This window comes from Gadus chalcogrammus, chromosome 11, assembly GCF_026213295.1.
Source record: "Gadus chalcogrammus isolate NIFS_2021 chromosome 11, NIFS_Gcha_1.0, whole genome shotgun sequence".
Classification (NCBI taxonomy): Eukaryota; Metazoa; Chordata; class Actinopteri; order Gadiformes; family Gadidae; genus Gadus; species Gadus chalcogrammus.
The window spans coordinates 4,316,832-4,333,084 of NC_079422.1; the positions used below are offsets into that span (position 1 = coordinate 4,316,832).

Genomic DNA, 16,253 nt, shown 5'->3' on the forward strand with positions numbered 1-16,253 from the left:
TCACACTCACACACACACATAGACCCATACGCACACGCCTGGTCCAGCACAGCCCTTTGTGATCCATGGATAGGAGCTGTCCACACTGCAGCCTCACCACCTGCCTTTAGACGTTTTACATCCAAGCTTGGAAGGCTTTCAATTATCACACGACCAATGTCAAACACACCTGCTCTCTGTGTCAGACTTCCCGCAACATCACAGGGATGACAGTCCAATCACACAGGGTCTCGTGTGTCCGGAAACATTGAGCTTTTCATTTTATCATTTTGTTGGCCAGATAGTGAAGGCCGGGTGTTCAACTCGCATCCTTACTGGGTTCAGTCCTCAATGTCCACGTTGAGAAAGATGCTCCTCAAGGACATGTATCAGAAAACCCTGCACCCACTACACATACATGGTACACACTCACTTGCTCTCAACACACACACACACACACACACACACACACACACACACACACACACACACACACACACACACACACACACACACACACACACACACACATCCTTGATGAATTACGTATTCTGAAAGCGTCATTGAGGTAATTGACTCTCAGCAGCATTAGCATAAACAATGTGTCTGCATGCTGGAACTAGCGGTGGCCTAGCTAGGACCCACTGCCTGGGCCGGTGTCATGACACAACAGCCTGCGCTAGCAGATCAGGGAGAGCAAGGGGCTCTCTCTCATCGTTTGTTATGTCATCACACTCTCGCTAGTTAAATACTTCTCCAGTTTTGTAGAAATTAAAACTTTATGTTGCGTTACGTTGCGTCGTAGAGGGGCTTGGTAATTGTATGGACACGTGCAATGTTTCTCACCCCTCTGCCTCCCACACACACACACAAACACACACATCCACACACACACATACACATACACACACGCGCGTAGTCACCGCTGAGTCATCAGTTATGCGGAGGAAATGATCAACGGAGAACAAACAGAACAACACGGTTTCCTCTTTTCAAATGTAAATCTGACCATTGCAGTGTTTAGACACACGCACAATCCCTGTTCATCAGCTCTGGAACACACAGCCTTATTAGTGAGAGAAAGCCACGCTTTCACCGATCCAATCACATTCAAATCTGTCCAGCTAACACATCAATATTTCATTCATGATATGGGTTTATACTGGCAACATAAATATATGGGTATATTTGAGACTTATTATTGAATTGCTGCCAATTACCGTGAGCACGTGGGTGTGTGTGGGTGTGGTTGTGTGTGTGTGTGTGTGTATGTGTGTGTGTACCCTGACTTGACATTTCCCATTCACAACACAGTAGAAAGAGAAATCCAGAGACAGACAGACACATAGACACACAAACATGCAAACACATGAATTTGCACGCACACGCACACGCACGCACACGCACACACACACACACACACACACACACACACGCTCTTCCCGTTTCAGCCAGCAACCCTTTAATCTCTCAGCATCTATTATTCAGTGTGGGCAGGTGGGAGGGGTGGGTGAGAGAGAGGCAAGGGCAGGGCTGAGTGGAACATACGCAGGGAGGGTCATGTTGGGGGATGTACGTGTATGCATGGCGGGGGATGGTGGATACTTAAGACAGAGGCCTCATCATCTCAACACACACACGCACACACACAAACACACACACACACACGCACACACGGGTGCACACGGGTGCACACATGCACACACACACCCGGCCCCAACAAACTCCAAGCCCATGAATTCCAATTTGTAGCCCCGCGTGTCCCACGGACAGGGGCCCGGGACAAAGGCCTCCTGGTCCCCTCCCGCAGACGGACACACTTCAGTGACATGTGCCGGAGTCAGAGGCGACACGCACACACACATAACAAGCCATACACACAGACACTGGGTGAAACCATTACCAACTTTTGCTTTTTTTATGACAGGATGGTAGCGCAGACATGAGCGAGGGCTGGACCACAACCTCTCCCAGCACTGAGGGAGAACCCTATACATTTCAATCCAGGAAGCCATCCGGCACCAAGGATCACTATTCCTCCTCGGGAAAGGGCAACTGAAATGGAAATCAGTGATGCTACCGCACCCCCTTTAGACAAGTCAGGAATCCTATCCCAAGAGAGATGGGAATTAAAATTGAGATGGTGAGAGGCCTCTTGCAATAACAATGTGCAGCCATGCATCCGTGTGTGTGTGTGTGTGTGTGTGCGCGTGTGTGTGTGTGTGTGTGTGTGTGTGTGTGTGTGTGTGTGTGTGTGTGTGTGTGTGTGTGTGTGTGTGTGTGTGTGTGTGTGTGTGTGTGTGTGTGTGTGTGTGTGTGTGTGTGTGTGTGTGTGTGTGTGTGTGTGCAACATTACAGAATAGAATGCCTCATTGGTTTCAGCCGACTGCACTTGCTCAGTGTAGAATCATTACCAAGTATATTGAATCTATGTTGAAGTGCTGCGAGTGAGGCTAAAGGCTTAAGGCTCACAGGCTCACTATATCATGACATCCTACATTAGATGTGTGTTCTGAGGGGTTTTAATGCATGCTATTGAACTATCCCTGTGCAGGTTTGTATGAGAAAGGAGGAAATCCGATGCAGGGAGAGCATACACAATGTGCCACAGAGATGGATTATGTAACTGCAATGTGCTCTCAACATTGCTATGAAAAGATAATGCTTATGAGGCAATTGAAGTAAATACATACAGAAAATTGAAAGAGAGAAAAGTTGGAGTTGAATGAGAGCTAGAAGAGAGGGAGAGAGAGATGACAGAAGCACAGAGCTGGAGAGAGGAGCAGACGGGACAGACGACAGGAAGAGCAGAGATTAATAAAAGAGAAGTAAAGAGAGAGAGCAGAGAGACAGAAGAAGAGAGAGTAGAAGGGTGAGAGAAGAAAACATAGAAGCCAAGAGATTCTCCCTCTCTTGACTTCTCTCTTCTTCTCTCTCCCTTCTAGAGAGAGGGGAGCAGAGAGAGAGAAGTAAAGAGAGAGAAGAGAACAGAGAAGTAAAGAGAGATAGAAGAGAGATAGAAGTGAAGAGAGAGATAAGAACAGAGAGAATGAAAGAGAGAGGTTCAGAGCGATAAAAGAGAGAGGTAAAGAGAGGAGCTATTCTTTCTTCAGCAGAACTGGGATCAATATCAGAGCCTGACAGGTCAGAGCTGCAGCCTTTACCGTAAAACACTGGCTATTATGAATGAAGCTCTAAATCACACACACGCATTTGCACACACACAAACCTGCACGCCAACACACACACACACACACACACATGCACACCGACACAAACACACACACACACACACACACACACACACACACACAAAGACATAATATTCATCCCAGACCACCAAAAGGCCTTCACAAAGGAAAGAGAATGGATGTGCATTCTTGTCCGTTCTAAAAGCCTCCATGGTCAGCTATTATAAAACTTGTCACTTTATTCACTACTCACTGGTGGTGACTAGTAATAATGCGCAAACTAGGGACTTTATTGATATAATAATAAAGAACTCAAAGAACAGTGAGGACAGCCAGCCAGACAGATAGGCAGACATATAGACAGACAGCCAACCACACAGACAGAATACCAGTCAGACATACAGCCAGAGGGACAGACAGACGGTACTCACTGGTTGAGTTCCACATCCAGGATAAACGTCCTCCCGAAGGCGTCCACCTGGAAGCTGGCCTGGGCCACGTGGTTCACCTGCGGATCAGAGGCCCCAGGATCAGAACAGCACTTGTTAAGATGGATACCAACGCACACCCAGGCTGTTTCAAACTGGGCTTTTCCCTCCTGTTCCTGATTGGCTTCCGTCCTGAGGACAGATGCCTGCACAGTGTTTAGAAACCCTGAGCAGATGTCATAAAGGTCCCCTACTGACATTAAGGAACCAGGAGCTTCTCATTGGTGTGGTCCACCATCTCCCGGAGGAAGACATACAAACACACACTCATGCACACACACACGCACACACACACGTACACACACACACGTACACACACACACACACACACACACACACACACACACACACACACACACACACACACACACACACACACACACACACACACACACACACACACAGTCAATTATGTTGTTTCATGATGGGATGCACAGTGTGATTGGTTTGGGTGGGGGAGGGTTTAATATATACGCAGCGCTGCATGCACACATATGGTGGGGGCTTTATTACACTGCCCAGGGGCAATATCAACTCCCTGCCATGGTGCTGGTGGATGTCTCCAGGAGTCCCAGAGCTTAGCCTACCCAGAGCCAACCCTCCCCCAGGCCCGGCCCACGGCCCAGCCTCATTATGGGGCAGACACTGCATGACAAATCACTGGGTGACGCTGGGTTTCACTCCTTTTTAAAAGGGGAGCTCTCCAGTCTTCACTCAAGACCAATCTTAAATCACATCACAGGATCTGCATGTTTGTGTGTGTGTGTGTGTGTGTGTGTGTGTGTGTGTTTAACCCATTGACAAATGTAACCAGACTGCTTGTATCTGTATGAGCTGCTAACGGTAATGATTTATCTGGGATAGCACATTTCCCAGTCCGGCCCAGCTCGGCCCATACCGTCAGAGGATCGCTGACTTCTGTTTCATTGATTATCCGATATGCAAAAGGCTGACTCAACATCCACCCCATGAAATTATAAAGCTGTAAGTGCTTGCATTTCATTGCAGGAGGACAAGGAGGCAGAGACAAATCCAGAAATAAAATAACTATTGTTTAGTTGAACAACAAGCAAGCCCCTGCCCTGAGTGACTCATCTACCAGGACTCCAGCCGCCCATTTGATGGATATTGTCATTTTTGCGCAGGCCTGAAAATAGGTAAAATAACAAAAGAATATGAATTATGCATTTCACACCTTTCACGACTTTTTGATTAAATTTGTTGTTGATTTGAAACTCCACAAAATTCAAACCCTGATATTGGATTGAACCTATTTTGTGATAATCATACATAAGCAGCTGCTTATTCTGAATATTACCAGAGACTAATTTACATTGAATATTTAAATCTGCTGGCTGCAGACATTGCAATGGCTTTACGTTTGGAACAACCAAATCGACCCTTACTGCAGGGTCACAAAGGCCCATATGGGAGCAGTTGCTTGAGAGCGGTTTCCTGTATGATCATGCCGGACTATAGCCTGGCTCCGCCCGCCTACGTACTTCCGCTCAATTTAAATTTCCCTTCATTACTAATTGGCTGAGAACGATAGACCTCTGAAGAATAAGTCCCGCCACCGAGGCTCCGGTTCCCTCGGTCAAATGTCTATGGGAAATAACATGTTTTTATTTAATGATCGTACATAACAAACACCATAGGTGGCAAAGAAGTAAAAGCTGCGTCACATTTTGAAATACTTTTTCCATCTAGTTTCGACTGGGTTTTTGGATTGTCGGTGCCGTTAAAGTATAATTTATAATTGTTTACTACTATAACGGCACCGACAATCCAAAAACCCAGTCGAAACTAGATGGAAAAAGTGTGAGGCTCGGAGGCGGGACTTTTTCTGCAGAGGTCTATGACGTTGAGGTTGTGCGCTAGTTTGAGTTGCAGTCAAATGTTAGCGATTGGTTATGGCAGATCCAGAGTGGCACTAGGCAGATCTAATAGTTATAAACTCCAACAGACTCCCGCCTTCAATTTAGTTAATGGTGTGTTCCTGAATCCTCGGACGCCAGCCTCCGAGTCGGAAGTCGGAAATCTCCCAGCTTTCTTGCGGCATTTCTCTGAGGCACGCCCCCTTTTCGTCTTCACCTCTCGGAATTCTGAGGGTAGACCGAGAGCAGTGATGACGCTCTCAACAAAAATGGCTGCGCCCGTGAAGAGATTTACCATCTTTGTAATTGTACCACGCAGGTCATTTTAATGTTGATTTTAAATGCTCTTACACCTGATAACATTGCTACTTCATTCCGGTCACCAATTTATGCATTGCACGGTCTTGCTGTGTATGCAATAGCCTACAATGTAAAGTTGTGTTGTTTGTTTTCGAGCGGGTTTTCTAAAGAGGCTAAAGGCTCGATTCCACCGGAGGCGTACGCGCCGCGGCACGGCTGCGCCGCGGTCACCGCTGCTGATCGCTTCCACTCTAATCAATGAGACCATTTCCACCGGGCGCTCCGCGGAACTCTTTCAGCAGCGTCCCAGGAGCGGCGGGCCCCGCCGTGGCGCTATCTTTCCGTCCAATTCTATTTTTGCCGCGAGCCGCTGCTAAACCGCGTACATTTCGACAGAGCAGGTCGAGCCGGGCAGGAAGTGAAAAGTAAAAGCCATAGAGCATCCGGTCAATTTTCAAAATAAAACACAATACTCAGCTCATGTAACTTCACATCAACATTATTACGTCATGACCGGTGGCACCAGGTCAGCAGTCAATCAATCAAAGGGTCTCAGAGGGTCGGCAACATGGACGACGAGAGACGCATTGTCGAAGTTCAGCAACATGAAGTCATTTATGTACCAAATCATCCTTTTTATAAGGAAAATGTCAGAAAGGACAAAGCGTGGCATTTAATTGAAATAGTTTTGGGAGTGGAAGGTGAGTGCATTAGGTTTAGGATTATCGCGTGATCTCGCGTGAATACGGCTGGCTCGCAAGGCAGCGCTACGCTGCCGTTACGCGCCCGGTAGGAATGGACGCAGGGCAGAGGACGCAGCCGTTCCGCGGCGCGTACGCGTCCGGTGGAATCCCGGTGTAATTTAGCTAACAATAAACAACGACTAGCCAACTTCATGACAATCACAAAGTCGAACGGGAACGCTAGTGCTCCGAGAAAGACGTCACACAGAATGACGTCACAATTGCAACTCGGAAGGCTGGTGTCCGAGGCATCTGGATCACACCGTAACGTTTGTCAATGGATCAAAGGTCCGATTCTGTGCAAATTAAATGAAGTACGAGAGTCTGGTAGGACCAGTCTAGCCTGACTAACCATGACCACAGTATGCATTACAGCAGTTTAGTGCAGCTCCCATGATCACCACAGATAGCCTTTCGGACTCCCACAAATTAAAAATGAACAATTATACCAGAGGATACGAATTTATCATGTGACAAAATCAAGGTGGCAATGATGGGCCTAACCTGTTTCTCGAATGACAAATGTTTTTCTAAGATGAATGTTAACAATAGGATAGTCCTATCAGATTATTTTATTTGGCAACGGTTCTTGTCTCCGCGGCCTTCTCATTGTTTATTAAGGCATTCCGCGGTGGTACACCTCCATCCCTATTGGTCAATCTAGATAGCCTTATTAGACTCTGAATGATCAGCATCAGCTCATAGCCTCATAAAAATAACTATACACATGCGACGGAACACGCAAGAGTAGGGAGGATGTAAAAAAACAAAAACAGAAAAACAAACATTCTTTATTTATTTATCCAGACGTCTCCCATGGTAACGGCTGAGACCGAGGCCTCGTGGTGCTGTGCCACAATGAAAACAGGGGATGGGTACCTGCGCGGGGCTGGGGCCGGTGGCCCTGATCCGGGTGGTGAGCTGGTCGTGGCTGATCTGGCTGTGATTCAGCCGGCTGTAGACCAGGCGCATCGGCACCGTGTCCTCCTTCCCCGCGAATCGGCTGGTGTCTCGGAGGCTCTTCGCGCTCGACAAGGCGTTTCCTACACGACGGGGCGGGAGTCTTGTTATTGTTAAAATGTCGTCCCAAACGAGGATAATCATTTCGGTTTGTTTATGTATTTTATTCGTAAAGCTAACCGGCAGAATTCCTTTCATAACATAAGAAATGGACTGCATGCACATATTAAATATTTGAACGGCGTCGACTATTAATAACAAGGCACATTGATATTCTTCACGCTCGCCTTCACCCATCTCAGCAGTACGGCCTGTTTTTCTACGTCCTATAATAAAGCATCTTAAATCAATCATTCGCCTACCATTCCGGGAGTCCCCATTTCTGGTGTGAATGACATCCATCAATCCATAGATGAACAAAAGAGAAATCAACCATGTCGAGTACATCATCATCCCCTTTCCCCTCTTGTTGAGCCGACGAGAAAGCAAAAACGAAAAGCTAAATTGCGCTCCGAATAAAGCTTCGCAGTTTCCTGCCTGTGCTACGAACGCTCTGCGCCGGGGAGGCTGGGACGCGGATGCACGCTGGAGCGTCTGGTTAGCGCAGTCTCTCCGGCGCGGGGGGCCATCGGGCTCCTCTGATTCTCCCACAGAAAAGGCGAGCGCGTTTGAGGATGGCTGAGCACCCACGGAACACACAACGTAGAGAGAGGCGAGGAGAGGGAGACCAAGAGAGAGACAGAGAGGAGGGAGGGGTTTGGGGGGATATCCAAAGACGTGAATATCCACAAGCCCTCTGCAGGACGCCAGACTATAACCGGGATGTCGCAAACCATTGCCTATATTGAGCTCGAACCCGCATATACAACGGGGAGCTGCGGTACATTTCCCAGTCACTGCTACCCGGGGAAGAGTACAAAGCAGCCGAGGATTAAGGAGAAATACTATTACAAATGTATCAACGTCCTAATGAGCATGTGCTTTTGGCATGGCATGCTTTCCCAATTGTTTATAAACAGCCAAATAATGTAAGTGAAACAGGAAGTTATAGCAATGTGTTCCTGATTAAGCCTTCGCAGAATGAAAAATAACAGGTAATTTAAATCCCAGACAAACAGGACATATAGATTGTGAATATCAAAAGTATTCCTATTCTAAGCATATAATTGATCTGTTTTGTATTCAATTGTTGATTTGTATACATTAAACAGCTCAAGACAAGAACATTTATAAGTTGAATGAAGAACTGCACCTGGGTTCAGCCTTATAAAATAGACACAAAAAATATCAATTTTAATTGCCTTTAGTATGCTTGAATCTTTCCCTTAAGACAGTCAACTATGTCATGTCTATGCAATGGCAGTGAGTCACAGTTGACACCGATTTGAGATCGGCCACACTAACCCTTGTTTCACAGTTGACATACAGTTCTTCCACTGATAAAAACAATTGTATTTTTTTAACTGCGTTTCAAACGCTATGGTGTAAAGACTTCCCTTCCTCCATCATCAAACCCTAGAAAGTCAAGGTCCACGGAGTCGCTGGACTGAAACAGCTGGCCGAATAAGGGCTCATCTGGTACATCACATGCTGAGCTGGCCTGGTAACGACACCCCGACCCCATGTCCACTCTCCGCCTTTTCCGTTTTTGAACTTTGACCTTCCTCTGTATTGTTCTTACTGTAGAGGGTCTTTGATCGGACAGGTCAATCCCCCGACTCTCTGGGATACAAGTCTCTTTCTCCTGCTCCTGAGAGAGTGGTTCTTCCTCAGGACGCTCTGATGGAGAACCGAGGATGCTCTCACACACCGTTTTCTGGAGAGAATGTGAATGAGGGAATGTCCTTGAGGAACATCCACTTTGAGAGAATTCTTTATGATACTGTGGCAATGCCCTGGCCCTGGTCCGACTGAGCCGGGAGAGTCTGGCAGAGTCCACAGCAGGAGAGCTGCCTCTAGGGGGAGCCAGTTCTACCTGAGGGGTAGGAGTCGGGAGCGACTGAGCAGCAGTCTGGCCTCTAACAGAGTCTGCCCTACAAGTTTGAGATGTGTGACGGGGTAGAGGTTGGGCCGAACTCCCATCAAGGTTCCTCAAGGTGCTCTCTTCACCGCTTAATGCCTTTACAGAACCAGGAATGGGTTCCATAACCGGTCTATGAGAGGCTTCTCTGCCACCAGCAGCTGTTGAAAGGTTGTAGGGCTTCCACCTTCTCTCTGTTGCGGAAGCATCTGGGGGCTTGTGTAGCGCTGCCCAATATGGTCCTTGGACAACCATGGTGGAGGAGACGCTGCACTTTGGTCTGAAGACGGAACAGAACAAACCAAAGATGAGCAGGACTCAGTTGGATACATGTAGGTCTATCAGAGCGGACCCAGCAGTATATTTTGTGGAGAAAATGTCATGGATTTGAGTTACCTCTTGTTTTTAGGTTTGAAGAGAGCCAAGTCACAATGCATGGTGGAGACTAATCGGTCCAGGACCGAGTACTCATTTCCTTTGGAAAAGGCACGATGACTCTCACTCTGGACATGCTAAAGACAGGAATCAGAAATCAGTACAGGGAAGTGTATTCAACTATATTGTATACAAAAACGACCTAAACAAATACATGTTATAGGTTCAACATTATAAAAACAGAACCAGGAACGGTGATCAAATTAATATTTTTGAAAATCCATGTGTTTACTCTCAGGCATAATCTTCCATCAAAATCTTTAGAGATATTTTTCCTTCAGGGTTTCTGCAGGACTCTTTCCAATAGCTTAATCTCTGGATGCAAAGGTTTGCAGAATTTTTGATGAGCAGAAAAAATTAAATGTATGCAGACGCAACGGCATGTGAACAAAGCAGCATGGAGTTTAATTTGGACCAGTGAAGAGTGGAGCCCAACGGTTTTCTGACTGTGTCACTACTTTTGGATGGAAGGGACATGGAAGGGACATTATAGAGATATGGAATAAACAAACCACCACTTCAGTAAAGGAGAAGGAGGCAGTGCGATCTCTGATTATTGGAATCAGGACGCTACTCTCCCCCGTGCAAGGAGCTATAATGGGTAACACCATAGGCTGCCAAACACTGATTTGACCCTACATATAATCAATGTCATAGTTTCTCCTGCAATAGGCTTTGCCTGTATATGCAAAGGCAGAGGAAAGGACTGCACCACTTTTCTGGGTCCTCTACTGGGAAGAGGCATCACCATATGGGGCCTTTGGATAACAAGCAATGAGCCAGTTCCATTGTCATTATTAGGCGTGTGTGTGTATATAATGGATTTTACAGCATGGCTTTGGATTGTTGTAAATGGCATGAAGGCCAACATACATGATGATGCAGAATGTGTGTACGTTTGGCCTCCTGTGGCGTGGCTCAGGCCGAGGGGTCCAGCGGCGCTGCGCAGAGCCCTTTAAAGGCTGCAGGCCTCCGGTTTATTCACAAGTCACCCATTGCCCTGACGGTGACAGGGCAGGTCTTTCAGTTCGACAACTGCAGCCTATGCAACTGTTAATCAAGTAAGCATATATACTTTTCATTCATTATTGACTCATTATTCATTATTGTTTATTTAGTGACTTTTGCACACACAAACTGGAAACAAGTTGCGGACAAATAAATTGAGCCAAAACTACAATTCAGATAATAAAAAACGTAGTTAGCAATATTCAAAGGAAGAATATGCAGTTTCTCATGCATAAACAAAGTACATGGACTCAGTGACTTAGTGTAATGACGGTGACACTTTTTTTGAGTCACGTGGTCAGCTCCTGCAATCTGCCAATTTTAAGTGGATCCGCTGATCACTGTTATATGGTCGATAATGAATGGTGGCCAGGGCTCCAGAGTGCGACCTACCTAATTTCTTAAGGTGCGAGTTAAAATTTAATGAGGTCGCTCCGGTGCTACTTGCAGGAGGACGATTGAAAAATTAAAATCGTTTTTTGTTTTTTTTCTTTCTCTCCCCACTCCCGCGGTTGTGGTTGATAATAAAATCGTACTTTCTGGCTCATTCCTGCGAGTCCACTACTCTCTCTCGCTCCCTGTCTCTGCCTGCCTGTCTGTCTGCATCTTTTACAGTCTATGGTCTGCACACTACACGTGCACAGTCTTGCTGCGCACGCAGCACGCACAAAAAAGTAAACAAAGCAGATACAATATGAAGCGGTCGATAGTCGATTATTTTTGAAAAATGAAAAATGTGCCAGAGGAAACGAATGAGGCTGTTGTAGTGGTGCAACGGTTCACGGGTTTCCCGTGATCCGTACGGATCAACCCTCACGGTTCTGGACGCAAGTGATCCGCGGATCGGCTGCTAAAAAAACAAGTTGTTTTTGAACGGGAACCGGAAGCGGTCATATTTATGTTTGGTTGCAGTCTTTTAGCTCGGTTCTCCGTATCAACAGTAGGCCTAGAACCGAGCGAAATGCCCCTTGCAATGAGCAATGAGTCTTCCAACTGAAATCAATGGATTTACAAAATTGCCAAATAAAACACGACAGAAACTGTATTTCGTGACCATACTTGATAAAAAAAGAAGATGAGGATTTCTGCATTGTCTTGGGAGAGTGTAGACTCTAAACTCTCCCCAGGCAATGCAGACATCCTGAATTTAAAGTTGTAAATCCAGAGTTAGGGATTATTTACTATCCATGTTAAAAAGAAGAAGGAATAATGCCTCAGATTGCAATCTTTTTAAATATTGACTATGCTTAAAGGAAGCAGGATTATTACCAAATGTTGAACTTTATTTTGTTTTACCCATTTGAAGATTTTATTTGAAGTCAAATTTGTCTCGTTATCTTTTTTGCTGTTGTTGATCCGAAAATGATCCGACCCGTGACTCAAAAACCGTGACACGATCCGAACCGCGAGTTTTGTGATCCATTGCCCCCCTACTGTTCAGATTCTTCTTCTGAAAACGACAGTGACAGGTTGGCGAAAAAGGCGGGGGGCAGTGGGGAGAAAAAATAAAAGTACAGTTTTCAACAACAATGGCTGGTGCAGTTCCCGTGGTTACGATATGCGGGACAAGCCATGGTGTGTGTGTACTGCAGGACATGTGGCCCGTCCGTTGCAGGCAGGACACATTTTGTAAATGGATCTACACAATTCAAAGTGCAGTCATTAAAATTACACAACGAAAGCCAAAAGCATAAGACGTGCAGGGACCGCTGCATCACACAAAGCTCCCAGCCCCTCCCCACCTCATTTAATAGGATAGATGAGAGCAATCGCTCGGCGGAGAATGACGAAATGATCATCAAGTTTAACACCGCCTACAACATCACTAAAGAGGAACTCCCGTTTACAAAAAAAAAATATATGGTGCTACCTAATTTGTTTTGGTGCTACTAAATGAAAAGCTAGGTGGCACCAGTGTTACCTGTGAAAAAGTTAGTCTGGAGCCCTGATGGTGGCGGATCAATGGGTGGATCAATAGTTTCAGCTTCGACTTACTGCAGACTGCAAGTGTGCTAGACACAACAAAACAGACACACACAATGGGACTGCCTGTTCAGTCATAACTGAACTTACCTTGATGAGGTTGTCGTACTGGAGCATGCAGCACTCACAGAAGCCCACCTGCTTCTTGGCTCGATTCTTCTTGGCTCTGCCATGACCCCACTCCTCACTGCATCCAAGAAACCACACATTATTACTGTGTACTTATGTGTACTAAATGGATTTCTACATTATAACAACATAAAGGTTGTTGAAAAAAGTTAATAATTGTTCAAATGGGAAAATAAATTGACCCTGTCATTGGCATACCCATTAACTATTATAGTAGTTAGTGATTAAGGAGACGGGATCGGCATACCTGTGTCCATTTTTATGTTGATCCTTTTTATCACCACAGAATGGAGTGCAAGGAGGAGCAATTGCCATGTTGATCTCAGGCATTTTAGACATGGCAGCATAGATTGGCCGATAGTGCCTGCAGAGGGAAAAATAAGCGTACAAAACATATTTCAGTCTCATCACACTAGCTTATGTTTGACTTGAATTGATTTACTATTTGTTTATTTGAACCCATTCTCTCACCTGCTTGTGTCCTCAACCTTTATGAAGGGTGTATTGATCAGTTGGGCTGGAAATGGAGTTAAAGAATTTTAAATTAACAATTAACAAAGTGACGTTTTCCCTAGCAAGAATGTGTAGGACCGCAAACAGAATAATTGCACAGTAGATAGTTAAATGTTCACCTTGGGATTTTGGAAAGCCTGGTCTAGGTTTGGATTCAGGTTTAGTCTACAAAACAAATGAAACGTCTGATAAAAAATGATTTCAGAATTGTTTTTAGAACTTTGCTTCAGTGCTTTATTACTTGCTACAATGTTTTCATTGTCAACTACATACCCTTTTTTTGACAGCACTAGTAACAGGTTGGCTGGGAATAATCAGTTTCTTCCTCTTTTCCACATATGTGATAACATCTGAAATCAGATCAAGGAAAATCAGAACATGATCTTCAAAAACTACAAGTCAGCTGTCAGCCTGTATACTAGAATAAGTTTTAAGTGCAACTAACCATCAATGTAAAGGACCTTCACGCCCCACTCCAGAGCATCTGATAGGGTCTTATTCATTTGTATCCTCTCCTGTGAACAACAAGCACATAGTCAACCTATTGTGCATAATCAGACACCTGATTTTCGCTGCACATACAAGAAACAATGTGATTATTTTTAGTTAGCTTTGCAGATTACTGACGGAACATGGACTACTGTTGAATATAACAGCAATACAGTATTACAAATCATTATAAATTTAACTCCAATAATGCCCTCAGATGTTCTAATGCAACATATTCTGAATTTGTATGTAGACTGAAGGATTGCATTTGCAACAATAAGAACACTTAATCGTAAATTAAATTCTCGTTTTCAGTTTTTGTGCTGCAATAATATATCGGCGACATAAGTGCATCACATGGAAGATTACTGAGCTATTTGATCCTATAATAGTAAGCCTGCCTACAGTTCAAAGTAATGTCTAGTGCATCGGGGGACCCACCTGCTCTTTAACCACTCTCTCCACCAGAGATTTCCCGCGACTCTTAGCCACCTGCAAAAACAATACAGTGTATTTAAAGCTTCAAATCAACAAGCTTAGACCTTGATAAAGCCTTAATTAGAACAATGTATTGCAATGTATGTGCCACAATTAAAAAACGTTCTTGGTTCATGTAACAATGCAAACTCACAGAATCAACTTGACCCTGAGATCCACATTTGAGACGAGCCTTCTGGCCTCCGGCGGGCTGGTGGACCGTCTGGCGGGGGAAAGGGGAACTCGGTCCCGAATCGGGGCTGGGGACAGCGAGCTCACGTCTAAGGCGCTCCACATACTTGGCCTCCCTCTTGTTGGACACCAGGTACCTTATTTCCTTACTGAAGAACTTCTCAACCGTCTTGAGTAAAATGACACCATGTTATTAAATATGATCTGCAATACGTACATTACATTCAGTCAATCAAGTAACAGACCTGTCTAGCAATTATTGCAAGGAATGTAACCAGTGATCATTCTTATTCCCTGATAAATGCCCTTTTGAGCTCACCCAGCATCAGTACAACAACAACAACAACAACAACAACAATAAGCATAAGTAACAATATCATTTGTTTAAAATAAACAAACTCCTTCCAGAAGGAAACGTTTAAGATTTGAGATTAAGACCTATTCTAAGGAAAAGGCTTGTGAATAAACAGTTGTTATACTGATTTGACAGCAGTAAGGGTGTCTCACCCCTCCAAGCAGTGTGATGTCGTTCTCCAGGGCCTGGGCTCTCCGGTTTGACGGCAGGTCCAGATAAAACACTCTCCCAGACAACGGTTTGGCACAGACATGCTGCTGGCCTGGCATGGCTCAGTGCTACCTGACACAAAGTACATCATACAAACATGAAACGGACAAAATATCAGCGTGAATATGAAAATTAATCCATGTAGCTTTAATACAATTAATTACACCGATCAATTTGAATGGCAATTAAGACGGAGGAGCCTGACCTTTTAACATGAAGGTGACTGTCATCTGGATGAACATCGCCTCCGTCCTACCGCGATATGCCAGGTAACATGAAACCTCGGCTATCAAAAGGTTCTCATGAATCCGGGAGGTTGTCGGTTCGCGTCCCTCGTGTACTCTCTGTAGAGGTCTCAGTGGGTCTCTGTAGAAGTCCCTGTCTCTGTAACGGTCTCTGTCAAGTAAAGCTCTCTGTAAAAAAATCTCTGTAGGTCAATAAAACCTCGCTGTAAAGGTCTCTGTCAAGTAAAGGTCTCTGGTCCCCGAGGTGTCTCCTGAGTCCTGACTCAATGCGAACCATGTCAATATGTAACGAGAGCCTGATAAAAACGGATTTAGAGCCAGCTAAAAAATAAAAATGACTGGGGAGAAAAGGGAATAGCCATGGTAACAATGACCGCTGTTTGCACTTTTTTGTATGAGTCGGTTCGACGATTTCAAACTTGCTCTGGATGAGGTTTACGAAATGAAAACTTCCGTTTCCCGCTTTGAATCACACAACACCTGGTTGCCAGGTTGGTTTGAAAGCTTCATGCATCCCGAGCTAAATCGTGGAAGGTGTACATTTTGTACCTAAATCGTTGTTTTGGTTATCACAACCGAAATACATTTTAATTTCTGAACATTAACGACCATAGATTGTCACTAGGGTAAAACTCACAAATATATAAAAGTAAGTAGCT

General features: G+C 45.0%; 2 protein-coding genes across 4 annotated transcripts in view; both read right to left on the reverse strand.

The window, feature by feature from the left end:
- adam22 (ADAM metallopeptidase domain 22) overlaps nt 1-8,636 on the reverse strand; it is a 59,704-nt gene extending 51,068 nt beyond the window's left edge. The window contains exons 1-3 of one of the 2 annotated variants that reach the window (XM_056601577.1): nt 7,901-8,636; nt 7,458-7,621; nt 3,602-3,678 (exon numbers count right to left, since the gene is read on the reverse strand). In XM_056601577.1, coding sequence (XP_056457552.1) covers nt 3,602-3,678; nt 7,458-7,621; nt 7,901-7,991 — 332 coding nt within the window. In that variant the 5' untranslated portion in view covers nt 7,992-8,636. The remainder of the gene's footprint in view (nt 1-3,601; nt 3,679-7,457; nt 7,622-7,900) is intronic. The other variant, XM_056601578.1, reaches the window with a different exon arrangement.
- A 150-nt stretch (nt 8,637-8,786) lies between these two features.
- dbf4 (DBF4 zinc finger) lies at nt 8,787-16,077 on the reverse strand. Of its 2 annotated transcripts, none has more exons than XM_056601580.1 (12): nt 15,555-16,077; nt 15,292-15,417; nt 14,747-14,953; nt 14,557-14,607; nt 14,072-14,141; nt 13,900-13,976; nt 13,746-13,791; nt 13,585-13,630; nt 13,361-13,477; nt 13,075-13,171; nt 9,955-10,070; nt 8,787-9,838 (listed from the first exon to the last, which is right to left on the reverse strand). In XM_056601580.1, exons 2-12 carry the CDS (start codon nt 15,406-15,408, stop codon nt 9,016-9,018), a joined length of 1,767 nt encoding a protein of 588 aa, XP_056457555.1. In that variant the 5' UTR covers nt 15,409-15,417; nt 15,555-16,077; the 3' UTR covers nt 8,787-9,015. The 2 variants fall into 2 exon arrangements, with proteins under 2 accessions (XP_056457555.1, XP_056457554.1); XM_056601579.1 differs by having other exon boundaries at nt 8,788-9,838; nt 15,292-15,421.
- Nucleotides 16,078-16,253: the final 176 nt, after the last annotated feature.

What these genes read in the sequence shown, in the direction of transcription:
- dbf4 (XM_056601580.1), bottom strand. Translation starts at nt 15,408, where the DNA reads ATGCCAGGCCAGCAGCATGTCTGTGCCAAACCGTTGTCTGGGAGAGTG. An exon ending in CTCAGGGTCAAGTTGATTCT is followed by an intron (nt 14,608 to 14,746) that starts GTGAGTTTGCAT and finishes TTGTTTTTGCAG; the next exon opens with GTGGCTAAGAGTCGCGGGAA. An exon ending in CTAGTGCTGTCAAAAAAAGG is followed by an intron (nt 13,792 to 13,899) that starts GTATGTAGTTGA and finishes TTTGTTTTGTAG; the next exon opens with ACTAAACCTGAATCCAAACC.